General features: G+C 41.4%; 2 protein-coding genes across 6 annotated transcripts in view; one reads left to right on the forward strand and one right to left on the reverse strand.

Annotated features, from left to right (window-relative positions):
* ZNRF3 (zinc and ring finger 3) overlaps nt 1-22,160 on the forward strand; it is an 84,979-nt gene that overhangs the window by 56,819 nt on the left and 6,000 nt on the right. For all 4 annotated transcript variants that reach the window (XM_062616210.1, XM_062616200.1, XM_062616219.1 and 1 more), the window contains 5 exons: nt 13,556-13,630; nt 17,086-17,217; nt 18,114-18,224; nt 19,482-19,649; nt 21,641-21,743. In XM_062616210.1, the coding sequence (XP_062472194.1) occupies nt 13,556-13,630; nt 17,086-17,217; nt 18,114-18,224; nt 19,482-19,649; nt 21,641-21,743 (589 nt within the window). The remainder of the gene's footprint in view (nt 1-13,555; nt 13,631-17,085; nt 17,218-18,113; nt 18,225-19,481; nt 19,650-21,640; nt 21,744-22,160) is intronic.
* KREMEN1 (kringle containing transmembrane protein 1) overlaps nt 18,205-22,160 on the reverse strand; it is a 43,009-nt gene continuing 39,053 nt past the window's right edge. Inside the window, exon 10 of one of the 2 annotated variants that reach the window (XM_062616262.1) lies at nt 18,205-18,439. The gene's annotated coding sequence lies outside the window, so the exon portion shown is untranslated. Of the gene's footprint in view, nt 18,440-20,287; nt 20,834-22,160 lie in introns of those variants that run through there. The other variant, XM_062616253.1, reaches the window with a different exon arrangement.

The following is a 22,160-nucleotide window of genomic DNA, read 5'->3' on the forward strand; positions in this document are numbered from 1 at the left end:
GTTCTTCTTTCTCTTCAAGGGATTGCTGGAGGGACTCTTCTTCTGTATTAATAGGATGTGTGTATTTAAGGATAAGCATCTGAGTAGAACCTAACAAAGAGAGGATGTCCCTACTACTACAGCTTCCTGTTTTCTTCAGATCAAAGGAATCTTGGAAATTCCGAACACTTCCTCCAGTATCCATTCACTTCTCTCTTTTAAAAGTTTATTGAAAAAAAACCCCAAACAAATACTAACTAGAAGAAACTCTCATTTTGCCACATCATCATTATTATTATACTAAGATGGGGGCCAGAATCGTCATAATTTGAGTCTGCGTTAAACAGTCTAACTGTGATTCATAACCTTTTGTCTAACAGTTAAAATACAGAGATTCTTATAAGGTAGTCAAAAGAGAAATCATAGGGCTGTGTTGGTAGTTGCTGAATAAAGGGTGAGCTGTTCAAAGACTCGAGGAACAAGAGGGCCTATGGGGAGTCAGTTTTAATCCTTTTCAGAGTACGGAAAGTCATAAAAAAAGAAAGGCAAATTAAGCAAAATCAGCTTACACCTTTATATTAATAGCCTAAATTGTGCACGCCATTATATGTACAATTTAAAACTGCACTGACTATATGAATATCACATTAATAGTTTTGTATACAGTTTGGATAATTTCCTGTAGAAATTGATTCAGTTCAGTTGTAGAAATGTATCTGAAATTTCAGCAAATGCTCTTCCATGTGAAACTTACTCAGAAATTAGGACTGAGCAATGCAGTAGGTAAAGATCTCAAACAAGAGACATGTCAGAAACTATTGATGGATATTTCCAAAACTTTGCTTGTTCAGATACTTTCAACTGGTGGTGACAGCTGCAGTAGCCCACCCTGTGGTGGGTCCTGTGCCACATGTGGTTGGAGGTACTGTCACATACCCACTGAAGTAGCTGACATTCCATGTGTATCTGTTCCACTGTCTGGGGACCTTTGCTGCCTGTTGATTGCTGGCCCATGCTTCTTCCTTGTAAACAGCAACTGAAAAACATTTTGAACTCATTTTGAGGCAGTAATCTCAAAATTTATGGCAAAATCTAATTGGTCTGGCTGAGAAGTAATAGTATGGGTGACTGAAGGGGGTGGGTGGGTTGTTTTGTTTCACCGTGTGGCTGCATGCAGGATTGTGTTGGCAGTGTGGCGTCCATCAGAGGCAGGAACGAGAGGAGGAGGGTGAAGGGACTGCTCTTCTGGTGGCAGAGCTGGCCTAAATACATGTCAAATTGCAGATGAAGAAATGGTCAGCAGCAGAAAATTAATATTGGATGTTTTGAACTCCCAGGCATTGTTTTAAGAAGGAAGTTGTTAAAGTTGTCATGAAGCAGAAGATCATTTTCTTGAATGAGACTAGACACCTTTGGCTGTGGACTAGTTGATAGGCCTACACTGTACATGGCAAAACTCTGTTCAAAACACAGGCTATGTTGTTTGTCAATCCCATTACTTTGTAACGAAAGAAGGAGTATATGTTTTGGGCGGGGGGGGGGGGTGTGGGGTGTGGGGGTATAGCATCCTGGCTGGTGTTAAAGACTCTGACCTTCTGAATCACGTTCTTTAAGAGTCTCTGTTAACTTTGCATTTAATTTTTTTGTTTCCATGGTCTGTTGTCTTAGCACTGCCTAGAATTAGCGAATTGTGAAAAGCAGTAGCATACAGAATTGTAATCCCTGCCATGCATGTGGCTTTCTTACTGTATTTGTTCTAAATAATGTATTGAGAAACAGAGAGAAGGAGTTACCATTTCCTGAAGCACCAAAAACCATGTTATAATATTATAGTAATTGTTTCTTGTTGGTCCCCACTTCACTGTAATTTATAATGTCTAGGACACGTGAAATGTTAGCTTCCATTTTAAACAAGGGTAAAGCATGCTTAGAAATGGTATTTGAAGTGGTACTGTTACTTGTGCAAATATTCTTGGTGTCATTTATCTTTTGACGTTCTCATTTCCTACTTCCCCAGTGCTAGCAGTGTGATCAGACCTCTACAGCATATAGACATAATGATTTCTGGAATTCTAACAAAATTGCATAGATAATGCCAGAAGATGGGATAGTATATGGGTTTTCAGGAAGAAGCTGAATTTTCATAATGACAGAAATAGTCCTGATAATCTTCCTGATAGGGATAAGCATGTATTTTTGAACAGCAATAACAAAATGACATAAAGCAAAGTACTTTTGCCAAAAATTTACTATATTTCTGCTTCCCATCTTGTTGCCTCTTCTTCCATCTCCCACAGACCGTACTCTAATACAGGTAAGAGAACTGACAAGCAAGCCACTTAAATTCTGGAGACAGAGGAAGGGTTTGCTTTGTGTATAGGTCATATGGTGAAAGATATAAAAGGAAAGAAAAGAGCTGGGTTAAAGCCAAAGAGGGGAATGCTTGAAGGAGTGGATGAACAAGGCCTGAATCAGGTTATGTAGTTCAGAAGGAGTACGTCTGTCAGGTTTTAATTCATGGGTGGCTGTGGGCCCTTTCCACTGGCAGCTAGTGCTAGCAATCTGTTATTGTATTATTTTACTAACTTCCTTTTTGTGTTCACTGCTCCATTCTGAAAAGCAACAGCCATTCATGAAGAAAGGCTGTCTCTTACGTTTCTCCCTATGGACACTCCTTAGATTTGCTGTTGTTGGATTGATTACTTTAAATAAATGTCCACTGTTAGAGTTGAGTCTTTAGCAGTACCCACCACCATCTTCACTCCTTTCCAACCGTGGAACACAGCTGCTTCTCCCTTAAGCTAAGGAAACAGCTGTGCACAACATGTGTTCCTGGAGTCTTTGCTCAGTCAGAACTCCCAGTGAAACTAATAGAAGAGAAAAGACAATTTTTTAAGATATGCCCCACATACAAATAATAAATAACTTACATAGTAGCAGTAGTAGTAATATCATGTCTCTTAAGTGCATGGACCCTCATGATTTTGTATGCCTTGTGAGCCTCTTAAGCATTGCAAGAGATTTTTTTTATTTTACCTGCAGCATCTACCTACTTCTCTAACAGGGAAAGGCATACTGGCAGGCATGTTGGAAGAACTACAGCAGTGGAGTTTGAAGGACAAAAATGAATGGGCGGGTAAGTGCAGCTTATGTAGGAGTGCAGAAATGAGCAGAAGAGAAGGTTGGCAAGCAGAATCAGGTAAGTGGATCAGAAAGTGAAGAAAATTAAAAGCGGATATGGAGGCAGGAAACAGAATTATTTAGGACTTCATAGATGAGTGACACACCTAATTTTGGGGTGCTGAGAGACAGAAGGCTTTGAAAAGAAATCGGAGAACTGGAGAATGTAACCAGAGCTGCATCAGAGGGACTCCAGTATTCAGTGTAAAAGATGGGTAGATGCAGTCGGCAGTGGTAGAAAATAGGAGATCATAAGAAATTGCAGACATAAAGTGAGAATGTAACACAAATTGTGCTTCATAATCTACTCCTTTGACATAATTGCCAGAAGCTCTGTTTTTCTGCTCTAAACATTTTCATCTTCATGATGGCCAGGTGGATATTATCTAGAGGTGCCTGTTTGGATGACATGATGTCCTGGGTTCAGCTTCAGTTCAGCTATAGCTGAACCCAGGATGCATGATGATTTAATGTTTGTGCTAAGTTCAAGGAATCAACTCCAACTGATCTCAAATGATCATACTGTAGACTCAAAATGAGTATAAAGTGGGGGTTTTGGTCAGTGTAGCACTTGGAGCACTAACCAAGTAACTTGCAATTCTGTCAGGTTATTTCTTGAAGATTGGAGCTGGATGTATTTGTGGTATAAATTCTCTAGTCAGATCAGATATATATTATCAACATTTACACAGTTGTTGCCTTAGAATTGCTCAGCATGGATATGGAACCCTCACTAAAACTATTAGAAATATCAAAAGTGTGTATGTATTCTAGTGCATTAACATCTCAGTTGTTGGCCCATTGGTGTTTTGTTCAATCGGTAAGCCAAGAGAATGCATGACAGGCATATTTAATTTTTCAAAATGCTTGAAGAACTTTGTCAGCTTTGGACAGGGAAAAAAAGGTGAAACTTAGCCTCAAGGATGCAAATAGTAAGCTCTGGGGGAACAAGGAGGGGCATTTGCGAAGAGCACAGAATGCATGGACTCCAGTCTGTGAACAGTGTTGAAACTCCCAGAGGGTCCCCTCAGCTGACTGTAAAGGACTAATGAGCCAGCCTGGCTGTTTATGGGCTGTGGTTAACCTCTTGCAAGTTAGGGTTTCCTGTCGCCAGCAATGAGCTGTGACCGCCAGCACCACAGTGTTAATGATGAGGTAGGGGCTGATGAATGGCTGGACTCCAGACAGCAGCCTTCACTGGCAAAGAATCAAGTGGCTAGAGGGGGAAAAACATTGATGTCTACAAGAGAAATAATGCAAACTCCAGAACCTATAATTCCCATGTTTAAAAAAAGAAAGGGAGAAAGAAACTGGGGACAAATTCAAACCAAACAAAGCTTTTATCTTTGCATTCTGAATAGAAGATTGTTCTTCAGCAAAACTGGCTGCAAAAGCCAGGCCAGTTAAAACAATATGCAGGCTGCTTGCCTCCAAGTAACCAGAAATTGTTGGCTCAGAGTAGCCTGCTCTGAGGAGCCAACCTGCTGGGAGACGTTATCCAAGCAACGGCCTGAATGTAATTCCTCCTGCTGTGGAATGGCTCTTTGGCAAATGAAGACCCTAATTAGAGATGGAAGGGTTTCTATTTTGTTTTTCTTTAATCCTTACCCTGAGGCCTCTGCAATACAGCCATGTCTCTGCTTGTGTGGGGAGAAGTTTCCAGTTTCCCTTTGCAACAAAGAGCCTCCACCTTTTTTATTCCTTCCCTCCTCCCCCCTTTTTTTTAATCAACAAACAAGGGCCTACCACAGGCTGGGACCTTGAAACTAATATAAGTCAAAGCCAAGGATCACTGTTTGAAAGAAAGTCCATGTCATCCTATGCTAGGCAGTCCATGGCAAGTTGCTAGATAAACTGGGATACTGGCCCACTATGCATCTTTTTACTACTGAACATACTACCCAAGATGATCTTTCTAGGGGAAGGAGAGGGAGAAGGAGGATCTCACTGAATCGATAGTAGTCTACTGGATATTGACAGAATTGTACATACCTTTGTCCAGATTCAACACTTTTGGACATTCAGACTCAAAATCTGAATATTTCACCTTCCCTCAAGAGAGACTGAAGTCCTTGACTAGAGATTACATGCATCTTCTGTAGCTGGACTCAGATGGTCATCCCTGGCAGAGAGGGCAGAACCTCCAGGGGAATGCACTACAGCTAATTTAAACTCTAATTAATGTGGAGAAGTGAAAATATATTTGCTGCTTGACAACTCACCTTAGTATATATATGATGTCTGTCTGAACATACTCTCAGAGACTCTTAATAACCCTGCAAAGACCACCACATTTTCTGTCACTACTGGGACTTGGATCTACATCATCACCTCAGATGATGATTGTGTTATCTCTAAAATGTCCTTGTTTACAGTAGATACCAACCGATGGATGAAGGCCAGCTACTTGAGGATGAGGCTAAGCAAGACAGATCATACTAAGCAGAAGGCACTGAATCAGTTTCTTATATTTGAAAATAGTTATAAACCCAAAGTTGGCTCAGATCACTAATTTCGCTTTTTGTTACACTTACTTTCAGTTCTTCTCAGCACTTTTGGTGGGCTGTGGTGATACTCATATCTTGTCTTGTCTTCCAGATAGAGGATAGTTGTGTGATATTAATGAGCACAAAGGTCTTTTTGAATAAATTTTGGTTAATTTAGCTGACTCGGTATATCTTGCTTGAATAGGCTACTGTAAATGCCTCAGACCTGTTCTATACTCTTTAAAAAAATTTCACAAGGCTGAATCTGTTTGAAATTTTTCCTCTTTCCTAAAGTATCTAAATATTTACCTAAAGCTATGGGTTGGGAAAACTGTTGTGTTGTTGAAAAGAACTTTTTTGCAATAAGTTGCAAAAAGTGAAGCTTGTTTCCCAAGAGGATTGAACTTCCCCATTGAATTGACTGAGATTAGAAGGAATTCCTGCAGGATTTAAAATTTCTGAAAGTTTTGCCATCTTCCTCTCTAAATGCAAGATTCTTAAATCATAAGAATTATTACAATTCTTTGTTTTCCCTATTGATGTATATACCTACCAATGCATAATTTTAAGGCAGTATTCTATAAAGTACACGGTTGGTTTATGTGTCTGGATCAGGAACTTTGGTACGCTGTATTTCCACAGCGTGGGTGCTAAAAGGATAGCTTCTTACAGTACTCTAGGTTAATAGTTCCTTAAAGTTACAATTCCTCTAACCCCTTCCCATGTCTCCGTCTTTTAAAGACTTCTCTCTGCACCACAGCATGCTCGTTGTTTTGATGTGGTCTAGACCCAGAGCTGATCACAATGTTTCTCCCTAGCCCCAGAAAAGAGTTTTGTTGGTTTTTTCTTTTTTTTTTTACTTTTCTCATTTTAACCCTTTGAGAGCCTCTCAGGACCACACTGGTATGTATTGTTGATGTGATCGTATACTGCGTGAGGTGATGCTTTTCTTAACCTAGAAGCATGTATTTTTATGTTTGAATTTTTAGAGAAGTACATGGGGTTTAAGTATGATTATATTTTTAAATTTACAAATACCGCTTTGCATTTTCTGTTCCTACACTTCTTAATTGCTAAAGCAACTGTCATATATAGGCTACATGTATAAGAGATATCCCAAAGTGCTAGAGAAGTTGAGTGTTCCAGTCAGGAAGGGGTTTTATGATGCTGTGATACTTGGGGATTTCATGATCTTGTGATATTCTGTCTTTGCTTTTAGACAGAAATCTGACTGTTCCTTTTCTGTTGTCTCGAGAGGTTTCAAATGCCATTCTGCTTATGCTTGGTTTCATTTAGCGTCTGGAGTTACTGGGGAATTGTACATTAACAGGGCCGAGGCATCAGATGGTTAATTTGTAACTTCTGGTGTTTGTAAAGTAGATGATGTCCTTTTCTCCTTCCCCTCTGCCCTGCAGAACTGGCCTTTGGCCCAGCCTTCTAGCTCCAGTGATGGTTGAAGGGGCAAGGCGTTCTTGGTGACCAGCTGAGCCTGAGAGCAGTGTAGGAGAGACAGAGGAAGCCTGTATTGTTCAGATCTTGTTGTCTGTATTCTCTGTAGCTCAGGGGAAAAGAGGTTTTGCAGTTTGACAATTGTAATGAAATGGTGTGTTTGACATAATGCTTAGAGTTTGCAAGATTCTCAATGATAAAGCAGAGTGCTGCAGACTGATTCACTGGACTGTCTTTGCGTGTGGCTGATACGCCATGCTTTTTCAAGTGCAGCTGTCAGTGTGTACTTGAAACGGGTAATTCTATTAATGAGATAACATTATATTATATTTTATTTTTCCTAACAATAGCTGCTGTTGATCTTGGTATGGATAAAACAGGTGCATATCGGTTGATTTATGGGCACTAAAAATTACTGGAACAGATTTTGCTGCTTTTAAGTCTACATCAAACACTAAAGATACAAATTCTCCTGAGCAGTGTTGTAGACGGAAATCTCAGTTGCTCTTTCTGAATTGCTCTATTCATCGCTTATTCTGGTGAAATACTGCAGATGGAAACTAAATCCCTTCAGCTGTATTCTCTAGCAGTCAAGATTATTGAAATCCTTGGCCTGCCTTTCCAGAGCAATAAAGCAAGAAACTGGACCTTTTCATTGAAAATTGTGTTTCTTGGAGTCACAGAGTATGCAAGTTGCTTGCTACTGAGTGTTGCTTACATGTTACCGGTATGCTGTGTGGGAAGCTGACAGCTTATTTCAGAGGACCAAACAGAGCTATTAAAGAATTTGCTATTAAAAAGAATTAGCTATTAAAAGCTAATAGCTAATTAATTAGCTATTATATTAAAAAGAATTAGCTATTAAAAAGATGCTGCTTAGCTGCACCTGTATAATCTCACTCTTTTGGCAGATCTGTGGTCACTAACTCCACAATGTGGAGAATTCTGACATGGAATACTGCATCTGGTGGGCTGGGTCAAACAGAGAATATGGCTCAAGATTTTTAGTTCATAGAGAATTGATGGGGAAAACCTCAAAACCTGATGGAATGCAGGTTTGGTGAGGCTGGCTCAGTTCACAGCCAGGAGATGCGTATAAATAAGGATGTATTGTTCTACAATCTCTGCAGAAGAGTTAAAGCAACCCAGTTATCATATTTTCTGCCCCAAAACCCATGAGATTTATTGAAGGAGGAGAAAAAAAAAAAGAGAAGGAAAGGGAGGATGAAAAAGCCATGGTTATATATGTTGGAGCTGTGATTTCCTCAGTTCTGATTGAAAGCAATGTTTTGCTTATGGGACCTGTAGGACTGTTTTCTGCATGCTTATATCCTTTCTTTTCTGCTTCTCCTGTTTTTATTTGGAGGACCAGATTATAGTACCTGCTGGCACCTGATGGAATAGAGTTGGGATAGTTTGCTAAAAGCACTATACTGGCATCTGTACTGGTTACCACCTACACCATTGCCCAGTCTCCCCCTCCCTGTCTTCTATCATTTTTTAACCCAGGGAATAAATTAACTTCCTCATGTACCACATACCATAGTTATAATTAATATTTGTTATTTACAGTGCACTAAGTTCCAAGAAGAGAATTCCTAGAGTTGGATGAATGATCCAACTAATCCAGGAGGCTAATCCAGGAAGACAGACACATACTTTTTAATGTAAAAGCATTTGTGAGGGCATAGTGTTAGAACACCAGGATGTATCTGTGGGTTTACACAGGCAGCCAATACTTTTAAACTATTTTTTCTCCCTTTAGTCTTTCAGTTTTATCTAGGATATTAATTAATAAAAATATATAAACAGTAATCTGGTTCTACCAATAGCCATTTTCAACAGAAGCTGTTGAGTTACTATCTGTAGTGTATTACTATGTTGATGTAAATGGCAGAGTTAAAAGTGATTAATGAATTTTGATTTCCCCACCTATGGTTCCAAGCCTCTGTACCTCTTTCATCTGTAATTGATTCACTCTCTGCAACCCATTAGAGTAGTGCCATGTCCTCATATGTAGGTACAGCTGTATACTGGGAGAGAATTCTAACTCTGGCAAAGAAGTAAATATAATGAATAAAGGCTAATGCCCTTGGTATGATTTTTCTCTGAAGCTGAGACCTTGTGAAGCAGCTTTTCTTATGTTGATTTCTTTGCTATTGGTAATCACTGACTTATTAACTGGAATGAGGCTCTACTAGAGAGGAGATGCTTGCACTGTTTCTATCTGCAAACATGTAAGGTCCTTCTAAATGTCAGTGCGTGGCTGACCTTATTGTTCTGACTGTTGCTGTCCTACCTATCCAGATGATTGAGAGGAAGCAGTTCACCTGCTCAGTAAGTGTCTAGTCCCTTGGGTTATCTCATCAAGGAAATTGTTGCTTCCTTATTGTATTAGTCTCGCTCACAGGAAGGGAGTGCAGAGCTCTTCAAATCTTTCTGGTGTTCTTTGAGGTAATAACTGAATAAACATCTCCTTTGTCCTGGAGATGTGAGGATACATATTCCTCACACTTGCCATGTGTTACCTCTCATCCTTTCTGCATTACAGCGTCTAGTAAATTCTTCCGCATTTTCATTTGAGATAGTAATTAATGTGCATCTTACTGGTAATGGTTATCAACAGTGAGTTCAACCAAGTAGGTGTCCAAAATACACTTCTGCCTCTGCATCAGTCTTCTCCATGAGCTGTGATGACCTCTGTGCTAGAGGTCTACAGTGCAGAAACATGGATGTAGCAAATATGTATTTGAAAAAAAAAATCCTTTAAAAATGTGTAATTAACATGCTGTATCCTTCTGTATACATTTTTATTTGAGTACAAAGTAGACCAGATGTATTGTTTAGGAGAGGACTTCTGGTAAAGTCCTAGGCTGATGAAGTTTAAGGAATTGAGGAAGGACAAGTTCAAAGGGGGGGGTTGTAACCTTGATAATTTTAGTTACTTTAGAGATGCCTACATCCAACATTCAACTGGAGAAGATAGTCCAGTGTCTACCAGGTTTTTGAACAGAGTCTAGCGAATGGCTGAGCTTTTTTTAATGCTCATTTACAGAGGGAAACTTACAGTGTCACAGAAAAGATTCCTAAAGTGGACAAAGCTCTTAACAATAATTATAGTCAGGGTGCATATTCTCTATAATTTATAGATAAGTACAAGTACTGTTTAATATCTTTTTCAACAATCTGGACAAGGGGATTGAGTGCCCCCTCAGTGAGTTTGCAAGTGACACCAAGCTGGGTGGGAGTGTTGATTTGCTTGACAGCAAGAAGGCTTTACAGTGGGATCTGGATAGGCTGGATCCGTAGGCCTGAGGCCAGTTGTGAGATGTTCAACAAGGCTCAGTGCTGTGTCCTGCACTTGGGTCACAGCCACCTCACGCAATGCTCCAGGCTTGGGGAAGAGTGGCTGAAAAACTGACTGGTAGAAAAGGATCTGGGGCTGTTGGTCTACAGATGGCTGAATATGAGCAGCTTGTGCCCAGGTGGCCAAGGGCAATGGCATCCTGGTCTGTATCAGTAATAGTGTGGCAGCAGGACCATGGCAGTGATTGCTCCCCCGTGCTGGGCACTGGTGAGGCTGCACCTCGAATCCTGTGTTCAGCTCTGGGCTCTTCACTACAAGAGAGACATTGAGGTCCTGGAGCGGGGCCAGAGAAGGGCAATGGAGCTGGTGCAGGGCCTGGAGCACAAGTGTGATGGGGAAGGGCTGGGGTTCAGTCTGGAGAAGAGAAAGCTCAGGGGGGACCTGATCACTCCCTACAACTGCCTGACAGGAGGATGGAGCCAGGAGGGGCTGGGCTCTGCTCCCAAGGAACAAGGCATGGTACAAGAGGAAGCGGCCTCAAGCTGCACCAGGGCAGGTTTAGGTGGATATCAGGAACAGTTTCTTCCCCAGAGGGTGCTCAGGCATTGGAACAGGCTGCCCAGGGCAGGGCTGGAGTCACCGTCCCTGGAGGTATTTAAAAAGATGTGTAGATGTGGTGCTTGGGGATATGGTTTAGTGGTGGGCTTGGTGGTGCTGGGGCAATGGTTGGAGTTGATGAATCTTAAACGGCTTTTTCAACCTAAATGACTATAAATAAGATGCCAGGTACTTGTCCCTATCCTATAAAGACCTACTTACATCTAAGCTGTATTTCACGGTTTGGTATGTTTGCACTTAGGCCAAAATAATTTTTGAATTGCCCATAACAAGCTTGCTGAAGATTGTTGCCATTTCCAGCCTTGCTTCTAGGACTAAGGCATGATTAATTCTCTCTACATCAGTGTTTTTTGCACATTTGAGCTGGCATTAGCTGCTGATCTACACAGAACATGTATTAACTTCCCTGGAGCTCCAGCTGGGGTGTTGGAGCACTTTACAGAAGTGAAGGTTATGGTGGTGGCTCTTGCCTACAGCAGCCCTGTAGCGTGAGCAGGTCAAGCGCATGGCTCTGCCGTGCAAGGGGCTTTCAGATGTAGCACAGAGGAAAGTGGGGAGGTTCTCGTCACTATGAACGAGTGATCATTTGTATGAGTAAAGTGCAGTTGTCAGTTTTTGTTTGGTTTTATTCCTCCGGGGAAGGAAGAATGCCGCGCTGTAGCGATAGTCATTTATTTTAAACCACAGGAGACAATCTCACGCAGGGCTACAGCCTGGGCGCTCCCCTGTTGGCAGCTGCACAGAACTGCCTGGAGGAAACGCCTGTTTGCTGCAGCGGGTAGGGGCAGTCCTTACACGCCGAGTAGCCCTAGATGAGAAAGTCACGTGCCGGGTGTGCACCGCCGTTATTTGAAGTGGGGTTTACATCGCGGTGTCAGCTCGAGCTCCTGCGGGCCGAGGGGCGGCGGGACCGGTCCCGGAGCGCAGGTCTGGGGGGGCGGCAGCGGGCCGCGGCTGCTGCCTTGGGCTGACGGCCTGCCGGCTGCCGCTCGCTCCTCGGCACGGGGCAGTGGTTCCCAAGCCATCGCGGGGCCGTGCCGCGGCTGCCCTCTGCTCTCCCGCCAACAAGCCCTGAAGGCCGGCTGGCGGCAGGGCCCGAGCGGCTCCGCGGGCGGTACCGGCCGGAGCCGGGCGAACCCGCGCCGCGATCACGGCCCCGCAGCGCCCCGCGGCAGGACGTCACTTCCGGGGCGGTGTCTGGCTGCGGAGGGGCGTTCCTTCGCCGCGGGCCGCTGAACGGTTCGGGAACGCGTTCGTGCACGGGCGCCTCCGGTGCGGGGCGAGCGCCCCGTGTCTGGGAGGCGGCCTGAGGGCGGCCTGGACGAGCGGCCGCCGCGGGCCTGCAGTGCCGAACGTGCTGTAGATGCCTGCTGACTTTTCCTGCCGAGGCGCTGTTAGTGACAGCCCGGGTGTGCTGAGTTAGGAGGAGGCGAGTACGAGCTGGGCTCAGAAGGACCCTGCTCAGGGTTTGGTTTCCCTCGTGCACTGCCTGATGGGCATGGTTGATTTAAAATAAAAACAAAACACAAGAACAGAGCAAAAAAGAGTGGCCTGTAGGTGTTCAAAGTTAGCGTCTCCGTGCTGAGCAGCGATCTTGGAAAACGGTGATGTTCCGTAATTTACCACTTTTTTATGTTTCTCTTGTATCTCAATTTAAGTTCATCTCTATGAGGAGTCAGTGTCCGCTTGTTTAGTGCTGTGATGGTGATAGCTGTCATCACTTGGAGAAACAGTTACTTGCATTCTGCATCCAACAAACGCAGTGACAGCTTTAAAAGTCACTGAGAGCCTGTGGAGTCACGGAGCAGCATTTGAACAGAATGTACAGAGGCACAGCGGCAGAAACTGGTAAAAATACCAGTTTAGCCTCGGTAGTTAAGATGCTGTTTTCTATATCCCAGGTTTTTTTTTTTTTTAATATATCGTAATTTATTCTCTGTGCTCTTGGTAACTCCAGGTTTGGGCTGCATGTTTGATGAAAAGCCATGGACTTAAAATAGGTCTGATCTTCTCTGGGTAAGAAGTGTTGTGTGCAGCGGTTCTGACCTCTAATGGTCAGGAAGAGCACTTTTTGCAAGGACTGTGGTATGCTGGAGTTTGTCGTTACTGAGAATTAAGTGGAAAAAGGGTGAACAACTTGGTCCACCTTTATTTTCTCCACTGAGTTTGTCTCTCCACCGCAAGTCACAGGGAATATTGTTTTCAATGGCAGTTCCAAAGTAACATGGAGAAAAAGAATAACATTTTTTAAAAGGTCTTGTCTTTAAAGTCTTTGGAGCATTTAAATCACATTTGAATTCCTTTAAAAGCTTGTTTAAGGAGTTTGAGAAGAAAGGGGCAGAGAGACTGCAGAAGCTATAGTGAAGTTTAACTGCATTCCGTGCTGTTTTGGGAACTACTGTGTTTGTAATTATTTTGTCATTTGTTTTAACTGCACAGAAACACAGTTTGCTATCTGGAGGTGAGAAGGAGTCATTTTGGGGGTAAGAAGTCATCTTTTGTAGTGGGACTGAGGATGCTGTCTTTCTAATTTCAGGCAAAACGAGCAGTACAGAGAGGAGCCACAGCAGTCATCTTTGATGTTTCTGAAAACCCAGATGCCATTGATCAGGTATGAAGAAGGAAGCCTGGTTTTATTACAGCCTCTGCTGGCTTCTTTTAGGGTTGCTGAAGCACGACTTGAGAGCGCACAGGTTTCGGAGCAAAGCTGCCTAAAAATGTGCAGCTGCTGACCCTGGGTAGCTTTGGGGCTGTGGTTTTCCTGCTCATCTTCTGGCAGGCAAGAAGCAATGGAGGTATTGAGAATGTGTTAGAAAGAGAAAAATTTGGGGAGTTACGTTTTTTTTCCTAGCCTCTGCTAGAGTTTAGAATCCAGGTCTGAGATTGAGGTTTTAAGATAGGATGGAGGCAGCTTTTTGTTTTGTGGACCATTATCTAGTCACGGAGGTTTTCTTTGCCCAGCTGTGTGTACAAAATGCAGGGTGTTTGGCCCTACCCAGCCAGTGATTGATGCTATTGTTGAGCAGCTGCTATTTTTGAGGTTGCAAAATGATTTTCAAACCTGGTTCCAAACATGTTTCTTAAAAAATATAAACATTTATTTCCTGTTCACAGCTGATGATTTCTGGCCTATGTATTTTGTGGACAGGCAGGGTTTTTTTTTTCTTTTTTTTCGGGGAATCTCAGTACTATTTCCATCTCTTCATTTGAAGTGGATGAGGCCATACTCTGTGAAATGCTTTGACAAGATTCTCCCAGCCAATTCTGAGTTTTGAATAGAGAGAAGAAATATAACAAGCAGAAAAACAGTCTCCATTTGGTTTGGTTTGGTTTTGTCTTAGAACTGTTGTTTGTGCTACAGCAGAGACAAGTGAGAAGTGAGGCTGAATATATAAGTGTTGCTTGAACTTTTTTGGGGAAGAGAGAGGCAATGTATATTTTAAAAGGGCTGGCTTTAATTCTGAAATGAGCATCCTGGACAAGGGGATGCAGAGCCTGTGTGCAGTGGATGCTTTGAGAACTGTGCTCTGCATGTGCGTCAAGGCTACAGCCTTGATCTTCCAAACATTATCAGGGATAATTTTTCTGTGTATAAAAGGAGAAAAATTATCTGCACAAAGTTGTTATCTTTTTCAATTTTTCCTCTGTATTACAGCTTCCAGCTACTTCCAGCCACCCTGCTCTGACCTTGCAAAGCTGAGTTACTGCCTCTTGCTTTCTTCCCTCTACCAGCAACTGTTGTCCTTCCCTGATTCTTCATAATAAACTGGGTGCAACTGTCCCCAGTAGCTGGAAAACTAGTAGATGATTGAGTATTTTGGGTGTACCAATAGAATGGAAGGAGTTTAGTGGCTTAGTGCAGTAGCTGACAAAGTAGGCTCCATTTGAGGACAGCAGTAGCCTGTGCAAATACAAACAGGAGAAGAGTGACTAGACCAGCTTTCATACTCCACACATAAGAGTTACTTGATTGGCTCTGTTCTCGTGCTGTTCTGGACACTTGTTTCATGCATTTTGACTCTCAGCCAAAGTCTTCGGAACCCTTGGCATCAGGGGTACTAATTTATTTTTCTTCAAAATAAATACCATCTTGGCCCTCACAGTGGAATTGTGGAGAACAATGGCAGATGGATAACAATAGAGGAAAACCCAACATTAGTTAATATGGAGTCTCTTTGGTTCAGATGAAGGTATCCTAAGACACTGAGGGGAACTGTTAAGGAAGCTTTCCCAGGTATGGTTGTTACCAAGCAATAGAACTGAGGGAGAGTGCTTTGAAAGGGAGGAGTGCAGTATTATGAAGAGCAGTCCCACCTGCCTGTCAGTGAACAGCAATAGGAAGGAGGCCTGACTAGGAGAATTGTCCTTGGACAATTTGTTAGTAGAATTGCTACGAAATGGAAGGTCTTTAAGTACAGATTCTGTGGGCTTTATTCTCATTGATCTCAGTGTCTTCTGCTGTAGATTAAGAATGAAGCTTTTATTTTTAGAAATGCTCTGTGAAGTCTGATTTGTTTCTTAGTTTTGCATAGTTTGAAGAAGAGTAACAGCATACAGAGCATCATGTTTGGCAAGAGTCTGGAAGCAGCAAAAGCTATTGAGGAATCAGGTGAATTGTTTCTTAGACAAGAAAGCTTGAGAGAGTATGTGTGTTTGGGAACATATAGACAGTGATTGGATTTTACCATAGGCCAGTAAGCTTTCTAGACACATAGGATCCATGAGTTAGATTCAAGTTACTTGTTAGTTTTTAGTTCTTCGTATGACATCTGTCTTAAAATAGTTTGATCAGTGTTCTCAGAAGCCCAGTCACATACTAGGAAGAATCTGTTTTAAAGTCTCAAAGAAGTCTGTCACCAACATCTGTACAGATTAAGTAGAGTACTTTGTAAACAGCATGATGTAAACAGTCAGTTGGTAATTTCTACATATTTTAGCCAGCAATAGCAGGTAGATATGGTATCTCTGCCATGCGCTGCTCTTCTTCAATTTACTCACACTCCTATCATTTCTTCTTTCCTTTGTATCATTTCCATTCACTTGTCAGTACCTTGCTTGTTTCTTATCAGCCCGCCACTATACTAGGATTTTTCTTGTGGGTCAGAATAAGCTATATGAATTTATCATGTTGGTGATGCTCTGTAACTGAACAGTTCTCTTGTTGTGTTATTTTCCTCTCTGATGTATAGTTCAGCAGATAGGGTGGGTTTTTTTATTTGTTGGCCAGAGAATTATGCAGTCTCCACATGTGAAGGTTTTCAATGTCTGATTAATTAAAGCCCTGAGCAGCCTGGTCTCCTGTCATAGTTTACCCAGCCTTGACCAGGAGTTTGGGGACTCATGAGGTACCTTCCATCTGCATTGTTTTCTGATTCTTTGATTTGGCCTTTCAAAAAACTTAGCTGTACATGGAAGGACGTTCAAGGCTGAATTAAGCTCTCTACTCATGCTTTGGTCTTTGAGGCTCCTATTCTGTAATAAATGGCTCTACTGGTTGCTAGAGCCCAAAATACTGTTTGAATGAGTTTGCTGAGTTAAGTAGCAGAAATTATTGATCTTAAGAAATTGGCTAGGCACAAAGAGCCTGGAAGGCGAGACTCTGATATGAGATAGTTCAGAAAGCCAAAGAAGTTTGTACATGAATAATGTAACTGCAAAGTTGAAGTGACAAAGGTTTAGAAAATGTAGCATGGCCAATTTCTTCTTTTTTTTTTATTTTTTTATTTTGAATGTGCACATTTTTTGTTCTTGATTCTGAGGTTTAACTTACTGAAATATTAATACATGTGCCAGTATACAGTGCAGTTAAGTTAAAGCTGCTGTTCAGAAATAATGTTTGCTTATCCTTAATCTGAGTTTTGGTCAGTAAAAATAAAGCAGCTTAAGTCAAAAGTTTCATTCAGGTTTATGTCTGTGGAATACTTAAGTGAAGGTCTATGCTAGAGAAGAACAGCTGGTGCTTGAACCAATTCCACATTCATATTCCTTTAGTTTTCTCTCCATTGTCCAAAGAAAGGTTGTTTTCCTGAAATGAGCCTCTTGAGTAGATGATTTTTTTTGTTGTAGCTGAACCAGGGCTCAGAGGACCCTCTGAAGAGACCAGTGGTGTATGTGAAGGGAGCTGATGCTGTCAAGCTGATGAACATCGTTAACAAGCAGAAAGTGGCACGAGCAAGGATTCAGCATCGCCCCCCACGGGTGAGACTTTCAGAAACTTTATCTAGGTATTACCCTGCTGTTACTTCATGCAGTGCTTGTTAACAGCACTGAGTGCAATGACGTTTTGACGCTCCTCATGAGCATCATACATAGGAAATTCTGTTGACGTGAATAAGTTGAGCAGCTGCACTATGGACAAGCAGCTACACTTCATGTCAGTATAGAATCTACAACATGGCTTCTGCTGTCTTTCATGAGGATTCTTCTGAATATATAAATAGCCAAAAATTTTATATAATAGAAGTTTTCCTTTTTCCTATTTAACTCAATTGTTGCACACTCCTGGTAGTTCAGACTTGTAAGGTAGCATACCCTGTGTTAGTAATTCTGTGTGGTATTTTTAAACATAGATTAATTTATACCTGATACTTGCAATGGTAATACAAAATGTTTTTTCTGGACTTTCTTTCAGACATGTGGTTTACAGAAGAACAAAAAAGCTAGAGGTCATCCGTGTCCCAGTTGTCCCTTTGCTTTTGCAGTATTTTTATGGCATTCTTCTGTTAAGAAATGTATTTATGAAGTGGGCCATTCACTGAAAATTCTAATGTTTATTTTTCCTTCACTTAAGTACAGAAGCAAACCAGTAAATTGTGAAGACTTGTGAGGGTGTGATTCACTCAGTTAAAACTGGGCTTTGTGGGATTGGTTCAGAGACACTGTAAAGCTGCTGTCTAGTGACTGGCATACTGTGCAGTGACTTGAGACCCAGGTTTTGACTCCTAGAACCCCAGTTAATGAACAGAACAGTGTGTACTTTTGCCATTGTGACTGTGTACATTGGACAACGACCACTGGGAAAGTAGAGAAGGGAACAACAGGTAGGAAATTGAGCGAAAGAAAGGAAAAATATTATTTTTGTTTTATTTTTTAAGCAACCAACCGAGTACTTTGACATGGGAATTTTCCTGGCCTTCTTTGTGGTTGTGTCTCTTGTTTGCCTTATTCTTCTTGTCAAGATCAAACTAAAACAGCGACGTAGTCAGGTAAGAGCAGTAATGGGTTACTCACTGAATGCTGAAAGTTAGCTTTTCTTACCTTGTCCTAGAACTTGCTCGCTTCTTTTGGAAGTGCTGGCCACTTACTTGAAATAACTGTCTTTGTGAAAGGGCTTTTCTGCATGGATGTAGACCTTTGGAAGAATTAAGAAATGCCTTTAAAGGAGATCTGCATTGACCTGTGATGTTCATTCAGTTAAATCCTGAAATGACAAGTACAGAAGCAGTCCATTTAATCATTGAGAAGGAATAAGATTTTTGGTTGTTCAGAGGTTGATTTAGTAGCCCTGGTGTACTTCTAGTTGAAGTCCAAGCTCTTGTTGCTATATTGTGGAGAGGATTTCAGAATTTAAAATAAATTGCAGCTCTTTTTAATAGAATAACATGTATTGATTCTTAATGGGAGAGGTTTGCAAGGTGAAAAGTTTAGTTAGGAGAAATTCTGGGTGAAATACTTTGAGGTTTGTCCTGTCAAACATGACAAGGAAAGCAAATGGAAGCTAACAAACTCTGAGGTTTGTACTGGTAAAACTATCCAGTATATACATGTAGAAGGAGTGCAAAGTAGTGTAGATGCTTAGGACTCTTGCTTTGGACATACTGAGTGGGAATCAAAAAGATGTTGTGGGCCAACAGCAGTGTTAAAAAGGGGGATGATAAATACTCCAGTAAAAGGAAAACGGCCCACTGCCTTCCTAAACTTCTATTGATTAAATTTAGGGGGAGGGGAAATTTAATTTAGTAACATTTCAATTTAATCCCTCTCTCGTGTACTGCTTCATCTAGTATGGTGGTACCCAGCATAATGGGTATTACCATCAATACTGACAGTTAAAAAGGTTCCTGGCTAGAACTCATATGTTGCCTTAAGTAGTTGCTGCTTATTAGTGAAGCAGTTGCAGTGTATCCCAGATGTCAGCTCTTTCACCCTGTTTCAATTCAGAGTAACGTACCATTCTCACTACTGCATGTGGCATACTTTTTTTCTTCTTTTTTTAAGAGGCTTCCGATATAAATTCTAATTAGCCTTCCCTCTGCTTAATTTATGAAATTAAACATTAATCTGGACTGTGTATGATTTGGTAAGAAACATTAATATGATATGGTGGTGTTTCTGTGCTACTACACTATAGTCCCTTATGCAGCACCATTGCCTATTTGTTGGGATTTTTTGGGGTGTTTGTTTTATTGTTTTGGTGTATTTTTTTTTCCTTTTTTCGTATTTCTTCCTTTCTTCTGTTGTAGAATTCCATGAACAGGCTTGCAGTGCAAGCACTGGAAAAAATGGAAACCCGGAAGTTTAAGTCCAAAAGTAAGGGACATCGGGAAGGTAGCTGTGGAGCACTGGACACACTCAGCAGCAGCTCCACCTCTGACTGTGCAATCTGCTTGGAGAAGTACATTGATGGGGAGGTAAAGGATAAGTGGTTTCTTCAACATGGGCTGAAATGAATCTGGTTTAATTTAGCACTGTAGTACGCAGCTGGCTGTTGGGTACATTCTGTGCTCTGGCTGTACCACTTGCCAGACTGATTACATTGAGTAGCCAGCTCAGCCTGCATTCTTGTAGCTCTCAAAGGAATCTCAAGGGCTTTTCTCCGTACTACAAGGCAAGAGGTGAGGGATTTAATTTTGCAAGTTGCTACCTCCATTAAGTTGCTTTTCTGGGTCCAGATTACCTCAGCATTTAGTTCTCTTCAGTACTTTTAACAAATGGTGTGCTAAGGTCATGGTGTGTGCCAGCTCCATTGGCATAAGGGATACATTTCATGTTTTGCTGCTTAAGCTCTGATGTAGCACCTTGTCTTTAAAATGTCAGGTATATAGCACTGCTGGGAAAAGAGAGGAGAGAGAAGGAAGAGACAGCAGAAGGCTCAGGAACCATCTTTTGACTCCTCAGTTTCCATCACTGCATTGATGTCAGTGCTTGCCTTCTGTGACACAGTTTTACCCAGAGGAAGCAATGAAAGGATGAAATAAGAAAGAGGCTCCATAGAATAGAAGCAGTCAATAATCACTGCTTTAAACTTCCATATAAACAATTGATGACACTTTATTTTGAAATGATTCATAAAAGATTAATCATTTATAAGGCAATAGAAAATACCAGCTGCAGTACTGGAGTGTTACAAGCTGCAGACAGATAATAAAGTTAGGTGATGGGAAATTATTCAGAGTAGCAAGGATGAAGGCAGACAAGAAGTTCAGAAGCACTGTACAAAACTGACTGGATAAGAAATTCATGCATGAACTTTAGAAGGAAGTGATATGCATAGGGAAGAGCTTCACATGTATTAATGATGGATTGTGAGGTGAGCATTACTGTTCAGGAACAAGATCTTGCAGCTGGTTTAGATAGCTTTGTGAAAGCAATCAGTGCATCGTGGAAGTCAAAAAGGCAAACTGGACATTAGAAATGAGACAGGGAAATCTAGAGAACTGAACAGGAAACCTAATTACACCACCAGGTAAGTTCAGTCATCCTCTTATACTGAGTGGTGTGTGCACTTCTGATCTCATTTCACAAAAGATATACTGGAAATGAAGGTGCTTCAGAAACAGGCAGTCAAGAAGTGATCCAAGATTTGGAATGGTTTCTGTGCCAAAAAAAAAAAAAAGGCTTGAGTGGACTAGGACTGTTTAGTTCTACATTGACTGTGGGCAGAGGGAATACAAATTGTGAATGGAGGGCATGAACAGGAATCAGACATTCATTTTTTTCCCCAGTGCAATTAAATGAAACTGCTGGGATGCAAAGTGAATCAAAATGTGCTGTTTCTCTGTCAGTGGGTAGTAGCCCTGTGGAACTTCTTGCCAAAGCATGTTACAAATTCAAAACCACAGCTCATGGGGACATTTAAGATGCACTTGAAAGAAAGATCTGTTTCGGGTTTCTGAACTATTACACATCCAGCAGGCTCAGGGAAATCCTGTGAACAGATAATAGCTGGAGGATGAGAGTGCTGCGCAGGGAAAGAGTATCAGATACGCTGTGGTGTTTTTGCTTTTCCCTGAGTGTTTTCCATTGTTAATAGTTGTAGGTAAGATGCATTATTAAATGGACTCTATTGATAATTGGTTTTGAAGTTCATTTAATATATTAAGGAAAACTTTAATGATGGGCTCCTTCAAAGTGTTAGGCCATAGGGACACACAGCAAAAAGTTCCTAAAGAAACGTGGTTTATCTGCATGGAATTCTAATGAAGAATAGACTGTTCTTTTAGTGAGAGCTGATCACTAGCTGCTGTGCTTTTGGCTGTGTTGAACAGATAGCGTTTTTTCCTTATCACTCAAAGATGAGGAAATTATCAGTTTAGTAACTGAAAAAAAGTAGGAGTAAGTTGTGAAAAATTCACTCATTAGGAAGGAATACTTTTTCATTTTCCTTTGTCTTTTCCTGTAGGAACTGCGTGTTATTCCCTGCACTCACCGATTTCACAAGAAATGTGTGGATCCTTGGCTACTGCAGCATCACACCTGCCCTCACTGCCGCCATAACATCATAGGTAAGTGCTGCAGTAAAGATGCTCTCATCCACTCTGGGCTTAACAGTTTACATGATGAAACAGAAATTGTGCCTGAGCTCATAGTCTTTATTGTTGAACAACCCTAGAAATACAGTTAAGGTTAAATTCTTTTAAAATTACTGTGTGTCCTGGAGTAACAGGTCACATTTCTGGGGCTATGGGTTTGATGCCTTGCAGAGGGCAGTGTTGGTCAGCTGCTGAATGCAAAGAGAAACGGATAGATTAGATGGCTATGTTTTCTCTTTGTAATTATAAAGACAAGACAACATACTGTTTTTTTATTTCCCAGTGGTGGTGTAGCTTGGAAGGTAGTTTCCCTTACTTGCTCTCCCTTCCATTTCCTCTGTCTTGAAAAAGTTTTCTATTAATACACATTTATGTAAAATAAAGAGTAAA

Source organism: Pezoporus occidentalis, unplaced genomic scaffold (genome assembly GCF_034315485.1).
Source record: "Pezoporus occidentalis ecotype Australia unplaced genomic scaffold, CSIRO_AGI_Poc_V1 ctg102, whole genome shotgun sequence".
NCBI lineage: Eukaryota > Metazoa > Chordata > Aves > Psittaciformes > Psittacidae > Pezoporus > Pezoporus occidentalis.